This window comes from Scardinius erythrophthalmus (assembly GCF_964197995.2).
Source record: "Scardinius erythrophthalmus genome assembly, chromosome: 20".
NCBI lineage: Eukaryota > Metazoa > Chordata > Actinopteri > Cypriniformes > Leuciscidae > Scardinius > Scardinius erythrophthalmus.
Genome location: NC_138240.1, coordinates 22,020,474 through 22,039,275, shown reverse-complemented (window position 1 = coordinate 22,039,275; position 18,802 = coordinate 22,020,474). Strand labels below are relative to the sequence as shown.

The 18,802-nt window shown below is 36.9% G+C and overlaps 2 protein-coding genes across 5 annotated transcripts; both read right to left on the bottom strand.

The window, feature by feature from the left end:
- Nucleotides 1-855: 855 nt before the first annotated feature.
- Nucleotides 856-10,873, bottom strand: prkab1b (protein kinase, AMP-activated, beta 1 non-catalytic subunit, b). Of its 4 annotated transcripts, none has more exons than XM_081349433.1 (8): nucleotides 10,631-10,873; nucleotides 9,342-9,489; nucleotides 9,094-9,245; nucleotides 6,208-6,301; nucleotides 5,671-5,785; nucleotides 5,454-5,587; nucleotides 4,093-4,161; nucleotides 856-1,664 (listed from the first exon to the last, which is right to left on the bottom strand). In XM_081349433.1, exons 2-8 carry the CDS (start codon nucleotides 9,480-9,482, stop codon nucleotides 1,587-1,589), a joined length of 783 nt encoding a protein of 260 aa, XP_081205559.1. In that variant the 5' UTR covers nucleotides 9,483-9,489; nucleotides 10,631-10,873; the 3' UTR covers nucleotides 856-1,586. The 4 variants fall into 4 exon arrangements, with proteins under 4 accessions (XP_081205559.1, XP_081205557.1, XP_081205558.1 ...); XM_081349431.1 differs by having other exon boundaries at nucleotides 9,339-9,489; nucleotides 10,631-10,820; XM_081349432.1 differs by having other exon boundaries at nucleotides 9,339-9,486; nucleotides 10,631-10,815.
- Nucleotides 10,874-13,208: 2,335 nt separating this feature from the next.
- Nucleotides 13,209-18,642, bottom strand: LOC308681005 (transmembrane protein 233-like; the record flags this gene model as incomplete). Its single annotated transcript, XM_081349527.1, has 3 exons — nucleotides 18,300-18,642; nucleotides 16,014-16,148; nucleotides 13,209-13,220 (listed from the first exon to the last, which is right to left on the bottom strand). The coding sequence occupies exons 1-3, from the start codon at nucleotides 18,489-18,491 to the stop codon at nucleotides 13,209-13,211; spliced, it is 339 nt and encodes a 112-aa protein (XP_081205653.1). The 5' UTR covers nucleotides 18,492-18,642.
- Between the last annotated feature and the right edge of the window lie 160 nt (nucleotides 18,643-18,802).

Genomic DNA, 18,802 nt, shown 5'->3' with positions numbered 1-18,802 from the left:
GTTCCTACCATATTTTTTTTTTTACAGTGAAGTTCTAGCAACCACAGCTGCTGGGTTTTAATTGTAAATCTTATTTTAATTAAAAAAAAATCCAAATTATGATTTTATAATAGCATGTTTTCTGCCCTCTTAAATGGCTCATGCCAGTGCTTTCCTGCAAACCATCACACTTTACTTTACTTTCACACTTTTTAAGATCACTAAATTCGAGGCTTTTGGTCATACCTAGGATATCCAGATCCACCAAAGGAGGGAGATCATTTTCACATTTAGCTCCAAAACTCTGGAATAGCCTTCCTGATACTATTCGTTGCTCAGACTCGCTCTCCCAGTTTAAAACTAGATTAAAGACGCATCTCTTCAGCCAGGCATTCATATAATATTTTTAATCTTACAGTTAAATCCGACCTCTAGTTCATAAACGCCAGAGGAGAACTGGCCCCCGACTGAGCCTGGGTTCTCCCAAGGTTTTTTTTCTCCATTAGGTCACCTGATGGAGTTTTTTCGATTCCTTGCCACTGTTGCCTTTGGCTTGCTCAGTTGGGGATATTTGGGGATACTTAATTTAATTAATCAATCAACAATACTATTGATGAGCATTACCAAACGTGGACGTTTTACACTAGAAACAAACACTGATGTACTATCTTATTTAATACTGTGAAGCTGCTTTGATACAATCTGTATTGTGAAAAGCGCTATATAAATAAAGTTGACTTGACTTGACTTTCCAACAAAAACACCACAATTATTTCAGTTTAGCAGGACTTTCAACATTGTCGCCTGGTAACATCACATGGTTTAGCAATGACCAAAACTGTTGCCATGAAACTTGTGTTGGGATTTTGACTTGTTCACAAAAACATTTTTAATCTGCAGGAGAACTTTTATTTACCTCTAAGAAAAATGTAACAAAGAAAATCTTGAATTAAGAAAAACCATAATGCATCATACCCTTATATAGACTATACGTAATTCTCATATTAAAGCCCAATATGTAAAAAAACAAAACAAAAGCTGATCCAACACTGATTTCAAAGTTCAGGGTGTGATTGTTCCATGTAATTAAATGATACACAAATAATGTCTTAGTGTGCAATAATTTTGTATTGTTTAATTGTAATTTTATTAGCACAATGGTCCATTCATCAACAGTTATTTTATGGTTCATTTTATTCGCAGATATTTCTTAAGCGACGTGTTGGGAATGTTCATATTAAATATCAAAAACCTTTTAGTGACATCCCTGGAATCAAGATCTGAAAGATGATCATCACAGATGTCCTTCGAATAATCTAGCAGTATTTTAGAGTCAAAAACTGAAAAGCCACACACAAAAACAATTATACATATCTGCAAGCCTGATAAGAAATATCTTTACATTTGCCTAATACATCATGTGTGCAAACAGAAACACTGTAGATATTGGTTTATGGATCAGAAAATGACATTCAGAAACAGATATACACTCATACAGACAGTTTTGTGATGGTTGTTAGGTATGGTCCCTTTCTTTGATGGGAAAAATGATACCGTATCAGGCAGAAAGCAGAGAGAATAGTGTTGGTCCCACAGTTGGACTGAGATCAGATTGGCTTGTACAGCAGTGTGGTCACATACTTCTTTTTGTAGCGATGTGTCGCACTAAGGACCATTACACCATCCTGTGTGAGGAACGCAAACACATTTACATGTCAAGTCACCTTTATTTATATAGCACTTCATACAATACAGATTGTTTCAAACAGCTTTATATGGAAGCTTGTTTCCGCCACAGAATAAAACATTTTAAAAGATAAACTCGCAATTCTGACTTTATATCTCAGAATTGCGAGATGTAAATGCAACTCTGAAAAAAAGTCAGAATTGCAAGTTTTTTTTACAAAGTCACAATTGTGTTATAAATTCAGAATTGTGAGATATAAACTCAGTTAAGTCTTTTTCCCATAGAATTGTACTTTATAACTCTCAATTGCAACTTTATATCAGGCAATTCTGACTTAACTTGCAATTGCGACTTTATATCAGGCAACTGAGATAAAAATTGCGATCTGCAGAAATGTACCTTTTTTATTTTTTATTCTGTGGCGGAAACAAGCTTCCATAGTTTTACGGTGATAAACAGGAAGATAACGATTCAATGATGCATACTAGGGCTGCACGATATTGGAAAAAATATTACATTGCGATATTTTTTTCCCAACGATATATATCGCGATATTGCGAGCCATCAATCCAGGCTAAAGTCAATAATTACCATTCCATGTTATTAATAATTTCACTAATAAGCAAGCTTCATTACAAGTGACAAAAAGGCCACTTAATATTTTATTCCAGAAACATATTTCTCTCAGAATTCGGTGAACGTTCTACACAGGACCTAACGTTCTTCAGGTTCTAGGACCCGAAAAATTATGTTTTCTGTGCTGATTCAGTGACGCGTTCATGTAAACGGCACCTAGAACCAGCAAAAGTAATGATTAATAATATGTAAAATATTACAATGAGACATTTTAATTGTTTATTAATAAACAAGTGTTTTCTGTAAAGATGAAGTTGACAATACTGACTCGCGATCTTCGCAGCAGTGATCGGGAGAAATGCACTTTTCATACAGATTAAATTTTTTTTTAATGGTTCTTCTGTAGATAATAAATATATTTCTATTTTTTATTATTATTGTTATTTTTAGGTGTGTGAGGCGAGTAGGCTACCTTTTATGCTGAGTTTCGGTTCATGGATGATAGCTTAATCTCCAGTTCAGGCGCTGGCTGCTATATTTAATTTTTAATCTATTTATTAAATCCAGGAAATTGGATAATGAAATACTGATTAAAATTAAGATACAATTAATACAAAACGAAATTCGTTTTAAAGAAAGGCTTTGTGCTTTCTGTTTGAGGTCTCTGTGAAAGTTTTAAAGCAGTCTTTTAGTGCCGCTTTCATAACGGTCGCGTGACGCGTCCGTATGTCATGTAACATTGTTTTTTCCTCATAAATGCGAAAACGAAACGACTTTTTTAAAAAAAGACAACCATCCACAACTTTATAACACTCCAGCAAAGTAGCCTACCTCTTTTTGGTCAACATCCTCCTTTTTGTAGACAAAATAGGCTAGTCCCAAATAGCTGATTTTGACTTTTTTTGCGGCGGATCCTCTTCGTCGCGCATTTTTAGCTATAGGATTGCCAGTGAATGTTGGCTGTGAGCGGTGAGCTGCGGCACAGCGAACCAATCACTGTGCAGGCACGCGGAACGCGTATGTCACCCCAGCAAAAAGCCATACAACAAACTCGTGTTTACTGTGTGCTACCCTGGTGCTACTGTTCTCTTACACAATGGGTGCTACTAACGTTACCAGTCACATCGCATGTTCCGGCGATGTGACTATCGCTCATTCACACATCGCGATGTCGATGTTAAAACAGAATATCGTTCAGCCCTAATGCATACACTATTCAATTCTTAAATTTTGCTGTAAAGACACATTAGTGACATCAAGTGAAAGATGCTGGTCATCTCTACAGTAGTAAAACTAGAAATGCTTAAAGGGATAGTTCACCTAAAAATGACAATTCTGTCATCATTTACTCACCCTCATGTTGTTACAAACCTGTATGAGTTTCTTTCTTCTGTTGAACACGAAGATATTTTAAACAATGCTGGTAATCAAACAGTTGATGTATTTTTTTTTCTTACTATGGAAGTCAATGGCTACCGTTGATTACCAGCATTCTTTAAAATATCCTCTGTGTTCAACAGAAGAAAGAAACTCATTGAGGTTAGGAACAACTTGAGAGAGAGCATTTGATTTCAAATACTCATTAATTACTCACCCTAATGTTTATTTTCAGACATATATAGTACACAAGTCACATCTATTAAAGGAATGGTGCTTTTGTCATTTTTGGAGCCGGTCGGCCTTTTGTTGTATAGAAAACAGCGACTGTCATTCCACTGACGAAAAACATACATTATTTGAGCGAAATGAGGGTGATTAACTGACAAAATGTTCATTTTTGAATGTGGACATTATCAGATAATTCCCTTCTATGAGCGTCTTCCTAAAGTGTGTGTAGTCTGTTACCGAACCTTTATGGAAAGGGCGTACAGGTGGTTGAGCATCACATGGTTTGGCTCAGGCAGCAGGGTTGGGTCACACTGTTCAAAGCAGACATAGGAACATTTTAGGGAAAGTCACTGCTTTCTAAAACTGCCCACACTCAGCAATTTCCAACCAGAGGCCCTTTATCTTTTCTTATCTCTGTAAGCCCAAAAAGGAACTGCTTTAACTGCAACACTGTATTTACAAAGAATCCTCTCAAGTCACTGGGTTTCCATCCATATGCTTTTGTGTGCGTTAGAAAAACTGAATGAAAATACTTTAATATCCATGTTTAAAAAGCTGTGTTTAAGTAATAGTAATAGTTTAATGTTAGAAATACAGTATATATATATATATATATATATATATATATATATATATATATATTTATTTATTTTTATTTTTTTTTTTTTTTTCAATGGCAAAAAAATGTAACTTTTTAGTTTTAAGAAGAAAATACTTTGCAATGGTGTTAACTTGTGAATCTGCACATGGTTTGTCTTAAAGCACATTAAAAACACCACATAGACATATAAACAATATAAAAGCTTGATTTTCACCACAGGGGGACTTTAACATTAGTTAACATGAAATAAAAAAAATATGAAAAATACTTCTAAAGCATTTATTAATCTTAATCAATGTTAATTCCAGAATTTAGTAATGCATTATTGAAATCTTAAGTTGTATCTTTTAATATTATTAAAATTATTATTAAAATTATGGAGCTGAGCTCACATGAACTAACACTGAACAGCTTTATTTTTATTAACTAAAGTTAACAAAGGTTTAAAAAATACTGTAACAAATGTTTTGTTTATTTTTAGTTAATATATTATCTAACAATAACTAATGGAACCCTATTGGAAAGTGTTACATAAAAAAAATATACCATTGCTGATTTTCTATTTCTTTTATATACTATTAAAGTATTTATGAATCACATTTATTTTGATATTTTTAGTTTTAATTTTAATAGTTCAAGTTTTAGTAATTTTGTAATGGGCTTTTGTCTTTTTTTATAAATATTTCTGTATAGCTTTAATTTTTGTTTTAGCAATTTTACTTAAGTTAGTTTTTCTTTCTTTACTTTTTTTAATCTAATATTTATATTTTATTTTATTTCAGATTTATTTCAATTACTGTTGCAGTTGCAGTTAACAGTAACTGTTATTGAGGCTTTGTGACAGCTGGGAAAAAATACGGGCCGGTTATCAGAAGAGAAATTCTGCGGGAGTGGGCATAAAGCGGGATGAAAACAATTTACCTAGACAACTGGGTGTAGCAGCTTCTGTCATTAGATTGGGCGATCACATCTGCGTTCAGGGCATTGCAGAGCAGTACTTACAGAGATTCCCGTTTCTTTGTTGAGGAGCACCTGCAGCAGATGAGGAGGGAGTATGGGTGGAGTGCGCAGTCGGTCTTCTGATTTGGATGCGTAGGGATCCTGATGGTACGGGCCGGGCGGGGAGCTGGATAAGTCTGACAGAAGACGTTTAAGATCAGAACCTGCAGCATATTTTATTTGTGTAACAGTGAAGGGCTTTATATTGATTAAGAGTTACCTGACATGTCGGCACAATTCTCGGAGTCTGTCTTCAGTGCGTCGAAAACCTCAAAGTCTGTTTTCCTCACTTTAATGACATTATTCACCACACCTGACTTATTAGTCACAACAGCCTAGAAAAAAAAAAGATCATAATTAAACTTAATGAAAGAACAGTTGGCTACACTAACACTGTCGGTCCAAATCCAGTTGTTTGTGTATCTGAGCTAAAATTATTGACTGTCCAGATTGTGCATCGCAACTGTTCAGATCCGATTTGTGTGTCTGTGCCGCTCTTTTGTTTTCGCAAGTCCTATTGAACTCTATTGGTATCGCCAAAACTTGCAACCATAGCTGGCTTCAGGAAACGCAGCCCAGAGTGGTCAGACTGAAACGGATTTCAAGAAATGCATAAATCCACATATGAATTTAGAATTTTTTTATGAATTTTTTTGGACAATTAGAAAAATTGGACTTGGACTGACAGTCTGAACGACGTTGTTGTTATAAATGAGGATTATCAGATAACTGAAAACATTAAGAGGCTCATTCTCACCTCTTTGGGGTCTAATATCCAGTGTCCATCCACATAGAACTTATACTGGTGTTCTCCTTCAGGCAGGTCAAGTATTGCCACAAAATTATTATGACTGTTAAAAGAGAAAGAGAACAAAACAATAAGGCAAAGCAATTGGAAAGTTCTTTTCTTTTCCTATTTATGATAATGGTAGTGATGGTAGTGAAGCCACACATTGACCCCTAGCGTTAGACATGTAAAAGAACAGCAAGCCAAGTGCTTTAAGTTACATTGCCAGTTTTTACTGACAAAAAGAGGCCAAAGTTACATGATCAAAAAGATGCAAGTACTATTTTAATAACATAAGAAAAGTGTTTTTTTGTTTCTCTTGTAAAAGTTGTGAAGCTATACTATGCATGTTAATAATAAAGACTAAACCTGGTTAAATGCATGTTGACCTCAATCAACAGCTTTTGTGGCAATATGTTGATTACCCCAAAAAATATAATATTGATTGGTCCCTCATTTTCTAAAAAATCAACAACAACAAAAAAACCCCTACGCAAAATCAAGGTTACAGCGTGACACTTATAATGGAAGTGTTCTAATTTTTTGAGTATTTAAAAGCAGAAACTTATTTTATAAAAGCACCAACGGTACTGTTCAAAAGTTTAGGATCAAGTTTATTACATTTTTTTGAAATTTTTCTTATTATTATCAATGTTGAAAACAGCTGTTTAATACTTTTTTGGAAATGTTGACTCTTTGAAGAATAGAAACTGCAAAAGAAAAGAAATTTTGAAATATAAATATTTTGTAACATTATAAATGTCTGTCACTTTTAATCGATTTAATATGTTGTTTCCAGGTCTTGACATTAACTTTTTTGCTCAACAGCCACTGTGACTAGTGGTTTTCTAAAGTTACTAGCCACTCAGCATTTTCAAAAACTGCCATATAGATATTTGTAATATTCTCTCATAATTTGGCATCAGGTTTATTAGGCTGCCGTCACTTTAAGACCTGACACACAGATCCATTATACTGTTACACATGCATTTTCTTTCTCAACTGTATACATTCACTTAAAACATAACTGACTGTGTTTACATGAATACGCGCCAAGCCCAGCATTCTGACATTATTTTGCATGTATTTGACTGTTTAAGCGCAATAAGCAGCGAAAAAGAACTCAATTTAGTACTGAGAGGCTGCTTAATGTGCGCACTTTGGGTGTGAGGCTAAAATCTGCGGGAATGAGAAAAATGCTGCGCAATGCACGCAATCCCACGGCAAAATTCAAGCCCTGATTCATCCAGAGCAAATGAAACGAGCGAGTGAGGGGAGGCGGGATTGTGTGCAAACTCGCTGTCAGAGAGACGAGAGAGCGAGAAAGCGCAGCTGGTATCGTGTATCTATTCTGTGGAAAATTAGTATTGGATGCATTTCAGATATTTCAGTATCGATATGTGTAGCGAAAAAAGTTATTATTATTTCAGAAGCCTTTTTAAAAGACTACAACTGAAAAATGTATATTATATATAAAATTCAACCTCTGCGTTACACGCCACTGCTGAAAATCCACCCGCATTTGGCAGGTGTTAACGTCAAGCCCTGGTTGTTGCTAAATAAAATAATTAATTTCCCGAAAATAAAAATCTTACTGACCCCAAATTTTTCAATGGTAGTGTGCATTAATTCTTATTTATACCATGGTCTGGGTGAATACTCGATTCTGATTGGCTGCAGGGTGTCCGTTAAAAAGTGATAATGTACACCTAGGAAAGGCGTCCCGTCAATTTGCCTGATGACAGTTCTAAATGATTGCGCTGGCTCAAACTCACTGATCAACTGCTGCGGTCGGGTCGCTGTGGCCACGTTGCTTGGCAACGCCTGTATACGGGAGATATTAAATAGTGCGCTCGACTTAATAAATAAAAACCCTCACGATTTTTACTCTAAAACACATTAAAGTATTATTAATTGATTAAATATTTCTTTCTTTCGTAAGTGACCATGGTATAAGCGGGTTAATGCCCTTCGAGGTGTCCATTGTCAGGTATTAATGGACTTCGGCGGAGGCAACCGTTCTCCGCTGCGCGTCGGACGGTTCACGCCTCGCCGTCGTCCATTAATACCTGATAATGGACACCTCGTCGGGCATTAACCCTTACATAACTTTTGCTTTATTTCAGCTTGTCATATTTACAGTTGTTTTGTGGTTTTAGTAGGGGTGTGAATCGTACTGGTCTCATGATTTAATTTGATTACGATTATCATGTCAACGATTCGATTCGATATCACGATGCATTGCATTTGCAATACTATCGCAATACTATCGAATGATGTCACAGATATGTCAGTAGGCTATAACGGCAATAATCGATTATGGTCTATTATTGCACCGATACAGAATCATCCACATGACGTCCGCATCACGATGCACCGTGAAAACAATTAATTTCAACACCTCTAGGTTTTAGGTATCATGGCATATAACGTGAGAAGAAAAAAAAAACATTTTACATACTTCTGAAACGGTGAGTATTTTAAAGTTTACGGACTGGCCTGCATTTTCTTCCACACTGTAAATCTGATTTTTGCTTCTTTTTTTCTTTTGAAGAAAAGGAAGGACATACATTTTGTGCAAATCAACACTGTTCCACAAGTGCTGTCAGTTGAGCTTAACTTGTATTGAACATGTAACATTCCTTTAAATTCATTTTAACAATTGCATTTATCTTTTAATTCCCCCCTGCTCTCTGTGAGTCTATCTGAACAGATCTACTACTGAGGTCCAGCTGGCTTAAAGCACATTGAAGAACATTCAGCTCTATGATTTTTAGGCTCATGTAGATTCCTCCCTCTGTGTTTCTTGTGTTAACACAGTCTACCATGTCATGCTAATGATCTGTCTGCACTCGCCTCTTAGTCAAGGGAATTTTGCTGGCCCAGTTGTTGAAGGAGCCAGACAAGTAGATCTCTTTCCCTGGACCGCTCCAGCGGAACACAGTGGGCCTTTCCTCTGGCGGGGCTTTAATATCTGATTCCTGATCTTGTCGCCAAGCTAGAAACTCCTAGAAAGACAGAGAGAAAGACTGATGAGGTGTCTACAGCGAATAGTGGTAGAACAGTATTAAATGAGTTCACTCATTTCACTGTAAACACACCACCTTGGCATCATCTGCTTGGAAGAGGTCTCCGTCTTCCGCGCTGTCCATCAGGATTTTGGGTCGAGCTCCATCTTTACCACCACGGCTCTCACGCCTGTTCGTCTTCTCCGCTCCGCTTCTCTCACTGCTGGTGTTGCCCATGCTGCTGCTTATTTTCATCCATGTTAAAGTCAGTCACCAATCACCATGATATCAAAATTGACAATACTTTTATGGATTATAGCAGTATTTATTATAAATTATTATATGTATCTGTGCACATCATGTTTGATTTCCAATTCAAAACTTGCGATTAGTACCTGATGTTAAGTCGACAACTTTTAGTCTAAATTCATGTGCCCTCATAAACTTTAATCAAAATAACTCCCTTTTAGCCACATCTCATCTCTGATGACATGTTTACTGGCGCGAGGGCGGGACAACCTGTCACTCACATGACATCACAGCAATATATTAGCAACGATCCAATCAATTCCCAATGGACAGAATCAATTTATAGTCAAGTATATTTGGTATATTTCACAGTGTTTCCAAAAAATATATATATTTTCGCTGAAAACACATCAAATGGACGTTCCTGTGATGTATGTGTGCTATAAGGGACTACATTTCTAAACAGACGCGAGCGAACAAAAGTCACGTTCGTAGCTGGTAACGTTAACCATATACGCATGCTGATGGTTAAGTCGACGACTGAAAGGTAACGTTACTGTCATTATTTATGAAAGATTGACAAGCCACATACGACAAATAGGCCTATATGTCCAAAACAGAAGTGTTTTGCTTAAAACTGACGTCTCAGTTAGCTAAAAGTAAGTTTACAAGGCGCCAAAGGACAGTTTGCGCCACACTAGTCGAACAGCAACAACAGACGCTGCAGCCAAAAATACCTTTGCATTTACATTAAATAATTCAACATGGGTTTAAAATCCATTAAAACAAGTCTGTACTGAAAGTCGTTTTATAAATCCCACACTATTCACAATTACACGCGATTAAAAAACATAACCTTTGACCACTGTTTGTGTTTTAGCAATCATAATGTTATTTTTGTTTAGTTTTATCAGTCTGGAGTTAACTGTTACATAACGTTAGCCGATTCTACAGTTGAGGAACCTATGAGTAACGTTACAAAGGACGTGAAATACTGAGATGTTGTTTCTTTGATAGTCTTTTTTTACTTTGTTGTTCCTGTTCTTGCGTGCAGGTCTCGCCTACATCAACGACCGCAGTCTATCACCGTTTCATCTCGTACTGTGGTAAATTCCCTTATCATTTAACTAACTTACCTCTGAAAACTTTATTTGCCCGTAGCCCGCGACTGTTTGTTTTCATAACGCCATTTTCACATTGCCTCACAAAAAGGTTAACTGTTAAGCACACCTCTTCCGCCTGCTGTTCGAGCTCTGTATAGTTAAACCAGTGGGAGACGACTGGGAGTGTTGCAACCAGTGTTGCCAACTATTTTCAAAGGAAAGTAGCTAACGCCTCCCCTAAAAGTAGCTAAATGTCGCTAGATGACGTCATACGTCAATTAGCATATTCATGACGTCATCGCGGCGTACTTTCGTTCTGCCTGCCTAATGTTTTTTCTCATTAAAATCATGCCTACATACTATATTTTAATATATAATATAATATAATATAATATAAAATAATATAATATAATATAATATAGGCTATATAGCCGAATGTCCAATAAAGCTGTTCTCATTTACTATATTTTTTTGTCAGACAATAGAACGAGTAGCTATTGAATGACTATTTTTTATATGTGTAAAATTATCTGAACTGAGAGAGTTCGGGAACTGAACTAAAGCACTGTGATAGTGAGTATTACAAGTAATAAGCACAAGAAAAGAAAGGAAAATAAAATGTTCAAACTAAATACTTTAAATATAAACAAAAGATAAGTGATAAGTCCATCCGTGGAAACAACACTGCTCATTCACGTCTGTTAGCTGCCGTGCTGCTGCCCTCAGCCATTCACAGAACAGGGTAGACGCAGAGAGAGGTGTGTGACGGCAAGGAGAAAGCAAACCTCGCGCTCGCAGGACTCATGCTGGCAACATTTGGAGGTTACTGAGGTTTGTTCAAAAAGTAGCTAGATTAGTCGCTAGTCGCTTTTTTGAAAAATTGTCGCTGAAGGGGTCTGAAAAGTCGCTAAAAATAGCGACAAAGGCGCTAAGTTGGCAACACTGGTTGCAACTTAACAGTCTTTTTAACTTAGGGCTAGGCCTATGTGTTTTTCTGTTGCAATACTCCTGTAAAGCGTTTTTCTGTTTTGTGTATTTCAAACTTTGATATAATTTATACATATTTGTTCGATTAGTGTAGTGTAGAAATGTACAACTTGTCCATAAACTACGTAAAAAGAGATGTTTTGACTACTTACTCGGGCTTGTTACAATAGAAAGCGTTTTAAATGTTATGTATGACTTTTGAATTATGTGTACTATTATTATGGAACTCAAATATACTTTAAATTATTATTTTATAACCCACCAGCTTCGTTTGAATTGATCAAATTTAAGTAAAAGTGGTTTAATGTTGTAGTTCAAATCAGCACATAAAATATTGCATATTTTCATATTTAAATTATTTTGCATTAATTAAACAATATTTGTTCTATAATTATTATTATTTTTTTAAAAATGTTGTGTTTATATATATATATATATATATATATATATATATATATATATATATATATATATATATATATATTATTTATGTATTATTTTTTAGGGACTGTGCCAGATTGGGTGTGTCCTATGATGGAGTGAGCCAGCTGTGTTCAAGAGTCCACACATGTTCATCAGATTCTTGCCACATTCTCACGGCCGACCAGTTCCGCAGTGTCATGACATGACTGGCAGTGAGGTACTGAGAGAAGTGGAACTGTATCCGCAAAGTACACTTCAATAAAAACAGACTTGTGTGGCAACAGTAGTGAGATGGACCACCAGTACATATTGGAAAAACATCAACCAAGATTGATGGCAGTGGTGACACACTGATTAGTATTACTATAATCGCCCATGTATTGAAGTACACTGAAAACTTGTCAATGAAACGCTTAGAGTAAATACTACCACTAGTATTCTATCACCTGTGTAGTCAGTAGTTCTTTGCTTTGATTGCCAAGACTGGAGACAAATTCTGCTATATTTAACCATAGCTGGCTATAATATTACATATCAAAATACAGGATACTCCAAACGCTGTAGATTACATTGGGTGTGAAGGAGGAGAGGGAGTGGCTAGTGCACGCTATAATCCATTATAAAACTGAGACAGACACTTGTGCATTTAGTATATTGAGACATTTCATACATTGCTCATTTATTCATATTTTCCTTATAAAATTATCATACTTTCTGTAATTTTACATTCACCTGTATAACATAACTGGTTGTTTTTTCTGTAAAAGCATTGGTTATCTATTTGGGTGCAAGCATCCTTTTAGTATGCCATTTTTAGGACAAAAACAATGTACACCTCTAAACTACACATTTACAACATTTGAAGTTTCATCATACTCCATAATATACAGACTTCCAGTTGTATGCCTGCAGGAATAAACATCACTCTGATATATATTTGAGGTGGTATGAATATGAAGTGACTTTTAGTGTAAGATTTTCTGTAGTTTTGATTCTTGGCCATGCTTTGAGCAAATCAGACCCACTTAAACATTCCACTTGAAAATATTAATTACTTATAAACCCGGGATGGTTCAAGCACATGGTGCCACCACAGTGAAACCACGTTCTGGGTTTGGCTCACAGTGTCCTCTGGCGTTCACTGGAACTGATCGCCATCAATTTACAGTATAGCCTTCCTGCCATACCGGTCTCTCCACCATCAGATTGCATTCTGTTTAGTTGATATAAAAAAGACCAATAAAAGAAGGAAGGAAATAGTTTCTTACTAAATGAGAACTCAGGAAAAACAGGACATGCATATGAGAATATCATTTACAATGATAATTTAAAGGAATAGTTCACCCCAAAACAAAAAGAGTTTAATTTAGTAATCCTCATGTTGTTTCAGGCACTTATGATTTTATATCATGGAACAGAAAATCTGGTGATTAAATAAAAACGGGAGCTTTCAAGCCTAATAAGCAATTCAAAAGCTCCATAAAAGTAGTCAATACGACTCTATAAGTCTTCTGAAGCCACATAACAGCTTTGTGTGATGAACAAGCTTTTTCGGATAGTACGTTTCATGTAGTGTGTAATCTCGCTGATTGTGAATGTAAAAGGTCTGCAAAGTTTCAAAGATCAAAGTGCATGATAAATAGAGGTCTTGTCTCCCAAATGAAAGAACCGATTCTGAACTGCCTGAAATGAGTCGTCAGTGATTCCAGTCTTACGTCCTGCACACACCTATGTATGTTTGTAACAAATTTGCAAAATGCTAGCCTATGGTCTTCATTGGCTGCCCGTGAACAACGTCTACTTTGACCAGCCTTCAAACACTGTAGTTGTAGCTGAGGCCTGGAAGAGTTTGGTTAGTGTTGTTGACATGTTGAGAAGACGCTGTTTTCTTCGCTCCGAAAGCAAATCTATTTTGCATGCAGTTCCAAAGGATGACAACTCCGGCTGGAATTGATACCGTAAAATCGACAACATCATTACTGTTTCAATCACTGTGCTGAGGAAGCCTCCGGAGCTGAGATTCAGATATGGTAATGGTAATTTTGTTTCCGACGCACACTGCAAGTTGTAGACCAATAACAACAGACTAGGCCATCTGACCAATCAGAGCAGAATAAACCAATCACAACAGACTAGGCCATCTGACCAATCAGAGCAGAATAAACCAATCACAATAAACTAGGCCATCTGACCAATCAGAGCAGAGTAGGCTCTCGGAATGGAGGGGTTTAGAGAGACTGAATCCTTTATCCAGCCGTTTCAGATGGAAAAGAGGTGATACTGCAATGTATATGATGAGAAAATTTAATAAAAAAAATGCATGTAAACCTGTTTTAGGAGACCTCTAAAACCAATTTAGGAACCTTTAAAATAGCATAATTGTGGCACTATAAGTTCACTGATAATCTTCCCTTCTAGTGGAATTTTAATCACTGCAATCGGACCATCAAGTCAGTAAGTGAATTTGAGAACCAGATCAGTCAATATGTGAACAAACAGAATATGCAAAATATGATAGGGTTTATCGCAATCGACCCACTTTTACAGGTACTCACTTTGCACCATCTGTGAACCAGTGACATCGCTATCCCTTCTTCCTCTCTCAAGACACCTTCCTCCAACTGGGTTGAGTTTAGGGCTTATGCGGGTTATCAAATGGGCACCCCCCTTTCTTGGTGTTTCGACCAATTTAAGACCATGACATTTTGGGGCTTGACATTGGGGCTTGATGGTGGAACCAGCATCCTAGTTCCACCCCCGCTCTCCACCTACAAACTCAATATGTTTTTGGCTCTTCTTGGTTGGTTCTGCCACCGCTCATTTCATTTTATCTATATCCACCGGGATGCTAGCTCTGTCTGTTTGGTGATGTTTGCTACCAGCCGCTTCCTGGCCTCGCCGTCAATCTCAAGCAATCCAAGGGTCCCCCAAAGCAACTGCCCTGTGAAACCCCTGCAGCCAACCTCCGCCGGCAGGTATCAAGCCTTCCATCCTTCCTGTTGGCACTCGAGAATCAACGCCTGATATTTCTTACGCTTACACTTGTGTGCTACCTCCATTCTTTCTTCCCAGGGTACTGTCAGCTAGACAAGTACCACCTGCTTGGTACTCTTCGACCAGAGCACAATATCAGGTCTAAAGCTAGTGTGGATTGTTTCCTCTGGGAATTTGAGCTGCCCGCATCTCCCAGTCATTTGCCGAGGCCAGTACTCCTTTACTCCTCATCTCAGTTGCCGCGCTTCCCCCAGACCTAAGAAACTGAATTAAACAAGACCCCTTACAAGTTGTCTTGGTTTCTTTCTTGCCTGCTCCACTCCAGTAAAAATGTGGTGCCGTCACCAAATTTCCCATCTGCCAAACTTGTTCTGCATGAAGAAAGGATATGCTCAATGTTAGCTGGCTTTCCACAGAGTGTGCATTTGGGGTTTTCTGCCAACTCCCATGTATGTAGGTTTGATGGAGTAGGTAGGACCTTGCAAACATGGAACACAACACAAACTTAATCCGGTGCTCTTCCATGCTCCAGATGTCCTGCCAAGTCAGAACCCTCTCCCACACACTCTCCCACCTCATCCAGCTGCCTTGCTTATTCATCGCTGCGTACTTAACATACTGACTTTCCTCCTCTGCCTTATGGATGAACAGAATCAAGTGATTCATATAAAAGATTCAACTTAAAGAATGATTTGTTAACAAGGAGCTGGTGTCAAGATTTTCATTAATTAATGAGTTAAATTTTAGTCTGTTTCTCATATAAAACTATCATATGACTTAAGAAGACTTTTATAATACTATATGGTGTTTTCCATATATATATATATATATATTTTTTTTTTTTGCCAGTCCTCATTCACATTCATTATATTTAAGACTAACCAGAATATTTTTCAAAAGGTCATATGGATTTGGAAAGACATGAGTAAATAATGACTGAATTTTTGAGTGAACCATTCCTTTAACAAGTCACATTTATAATATGCTCGAAACATTTTGTGCAAATGAGTACCGTGGTGAAGTGTACAATACAGAAGACCGTTATGATCAGAAGGCCAATAACTAGAGAAGCCATTCCCATGTGAAGAGCCTTCCTCCCCAGCCGCTGAGCTCCTTCATAGTCTTCTGCATCGTAACTGCTTTGAGACTGAATGAGAGAGAGAAATCCTAATTGTGAAATTAACCAATTTGAAAAAATTTATTTGATCAAGTTGATACAGAAATTATGTAATGTGAAATTTGCAGCATATTTCATTTGCAGCATCAGTGGCAGGTGAAAACGAGACTTCAGTATGTGGCCCATAAAGCAGACAGCAACGAGAGGCATAGTGATGATGCCAGCATCATTTCGGCTCTCTTAATATGATCAGACAGCAAACTGAGACTTGGGAGACACAAAATCTCATTTACTGGGATTGGAAAGTTGATTTGACATCACTAAGATGATTCACATATTAAAAATCAGACAAAGCAGGTGGTCTAAACTCATTTATCAGACATAAACATCACTAAACTTTAGATTCATGCCAAAAACATGAAATATATAAAATTCTATTTAATGCAGTTTTAAGTAGTGTTTTTTTTAAATACTACTGATGGTTTTTAAACGATATTTAAAAGTACTAAATCTCTGCAAAAAACAACAACAACCAAACAAGCAAAAAAAAAAACAACCTGTTAACCACTTTGGGCACTCATACAGTGTGCATGAAGCCACCAGTGTGTCAGAGGGCAGTTAAATGGGTTGCGTGATGTGCGATGCTCATTTAGTTTCTCACAGGCGGTGCGGTGGCGGCTGCAGCTGCTGTAGTCAGTGAGCCCTGATGTTTTACTGTGTAGCAGAGGTAGAGTCAACCTGAAACTGGTGATGTTCTCCACAGCAAACCCCTGCACTTTACCCCATTCAGACCCCGCAGCCTTTAGCCTGGTAGTGGCATTTGTAAAGCACAGATTGATTGCTGGATGCAGGGCAAAAGTATGACAGGAATGGGCTGCTGGTTAAAATGACCCATTTCTATGCCCATGATGTGAATGGATCACATGTATGCCACGAATCACTGTACCTTACAAAAATATACAAATTAACATATCCTACATTTATACCCATTCTGTCTTGATCCACACCCAATGATTTATTTTACCCTATTATGTATTATTCTTTATTATAGTATTAAACCTGATAATAAAGCAATAAGCCCTAAGAAGCCAGGATTTACAGTGAATTATACGATGCGGAGCATTTAGCTGTTCTAAATTCACCGTAAACCACAGCTTCACAGGGCTTATTGCTTTTATAAAATGGGTAGTCCATAAAAATAATAATTTTAATAACTGGTGTATGTTTGTAGAGCAATTTACAATGGCGTTGAACGCGGCAGAGTTACGCACCAGTTAGAATCAAGGACTATCCGTTTTATAATCATGAATTATTAATTAAAAATAGTACAGTTGTTGATTTAAAAACTCATAAACATATAATTTCATAAAATAATATATTATATAACATTGAAATAATTTATTTTTATTAATATATATGGTAATAATAAAAATAAAATATTATTGTATATATATATATATAATATATATATGTTGTATTGTATTATACATAATGTACTGTTACATAATATATAATATTAATGTACTTTCATGAGAATGAGAAACCCTATTCTATAATATTCAGTAAATTCATTGCAAAAATAGCATGTATTGACATTTTACTGCAGCTGTTACTGCATCTCTCATTCTGAGGTCAAGGTGTGACAAGTCAGGTAGAAAACCACTGAAAAAACTTTCCTGTTTATCACCAGAATAGGTCTAAGCATTGGTGGAGAACAAAAGCCTGTGAAAGTTCATCATAATCATATCCACCTTTCACGTGCCTTGTGCAAGTGAACACATCTGCAGGCTGCCGTGTGAATGTTCGAGTAGGGTAAAGGGTGTGTGAGAGACGTGTGAGAGTGTATGCAGACTTGCTTGCATGTGTGGGAGTGCTAAAAAGTTAACTGCACAGATACTTGAGGCCTATCTATTTATAACACTTATATGTCTATCTGGACCATAAGAACATTAGGTTTAGTCAGATTTCAAAGCCACACATATAACACACTGCTAAGTAAACCCAGAATAAACATACCTTTTAAGAAAAACACTCTCTATAACGCATGACCAAAACTCTGTAGAAACACTGTACGTTTTGATATATAACCTCAATTAAGATTTTGATTTGATAAAGCACCATATGAATGTGCAACTCTCCAGTTAGATACAGAATAAAAAAATAATAGTGTTTTCTACTCACCATCAGAGAAAAAACCAACGCCACAATGTTAATAGGCCATGCCGGACAAAAACAAGTGAAAATAGTCAAAAAAATGTAATTTTTCAGCGGTGGTGCCTCTTGAGCCTCAGCACTCCTTCCCAAACTGTGGTCAGAACTTCCATCGATAGAGCAGCTTGTCTTTCCATCCGACCGATGAAGACCAGGACTCATGACTCAGGAGTTATGAAGGAGCAGGAGATGGTGAGAACATTTACAAGAGAAGATCAGGAAACTGAATGGAAGACTGGAGAAGAAACAAGAAGGCAAGAGCTCATGAAGACACTCATGGGGGATGTCAGATGATTGGGTAAGTGTGAAATGCGATGGATGAGAAGTTGAGTGAGTCAGAGATGGCTTATGACCTAATTACCAACCGGGCTGAACACTATCCCACTTCAGAGAGGGAGAGAGAGAGAATGTGTGCGGGACGTTGAAGCAATGTAAGATGTAAGAGGAGAGGCAAGAGGAGGAAAATAAGTCTG

Bases quoted from the DNA above. Each gene is read 5' to 3' on its own strand.
- prkab1b (XM_081349431.1), bottom strand. From the start codon at position 9,482: ATGGGCAACACCAGCAGTGAGAGAAGCGGAGCGGAGAAGACGAACAGG. The intron at 6,302-9,093 runs GCGAGTGCAGAC...CTCTTTTAACAG, and splicing joins AAAATTCCCTTGACTAAGAG to TCATAATAATTTTGTGGCAA. The intron at 1,665-4,092 runs GTTCGGTAACAG...TTCCTCACACAG, and splicing joins TGTACGCCCTTTCCATAAAG to GATGGTGTAATGGTCCTTAG.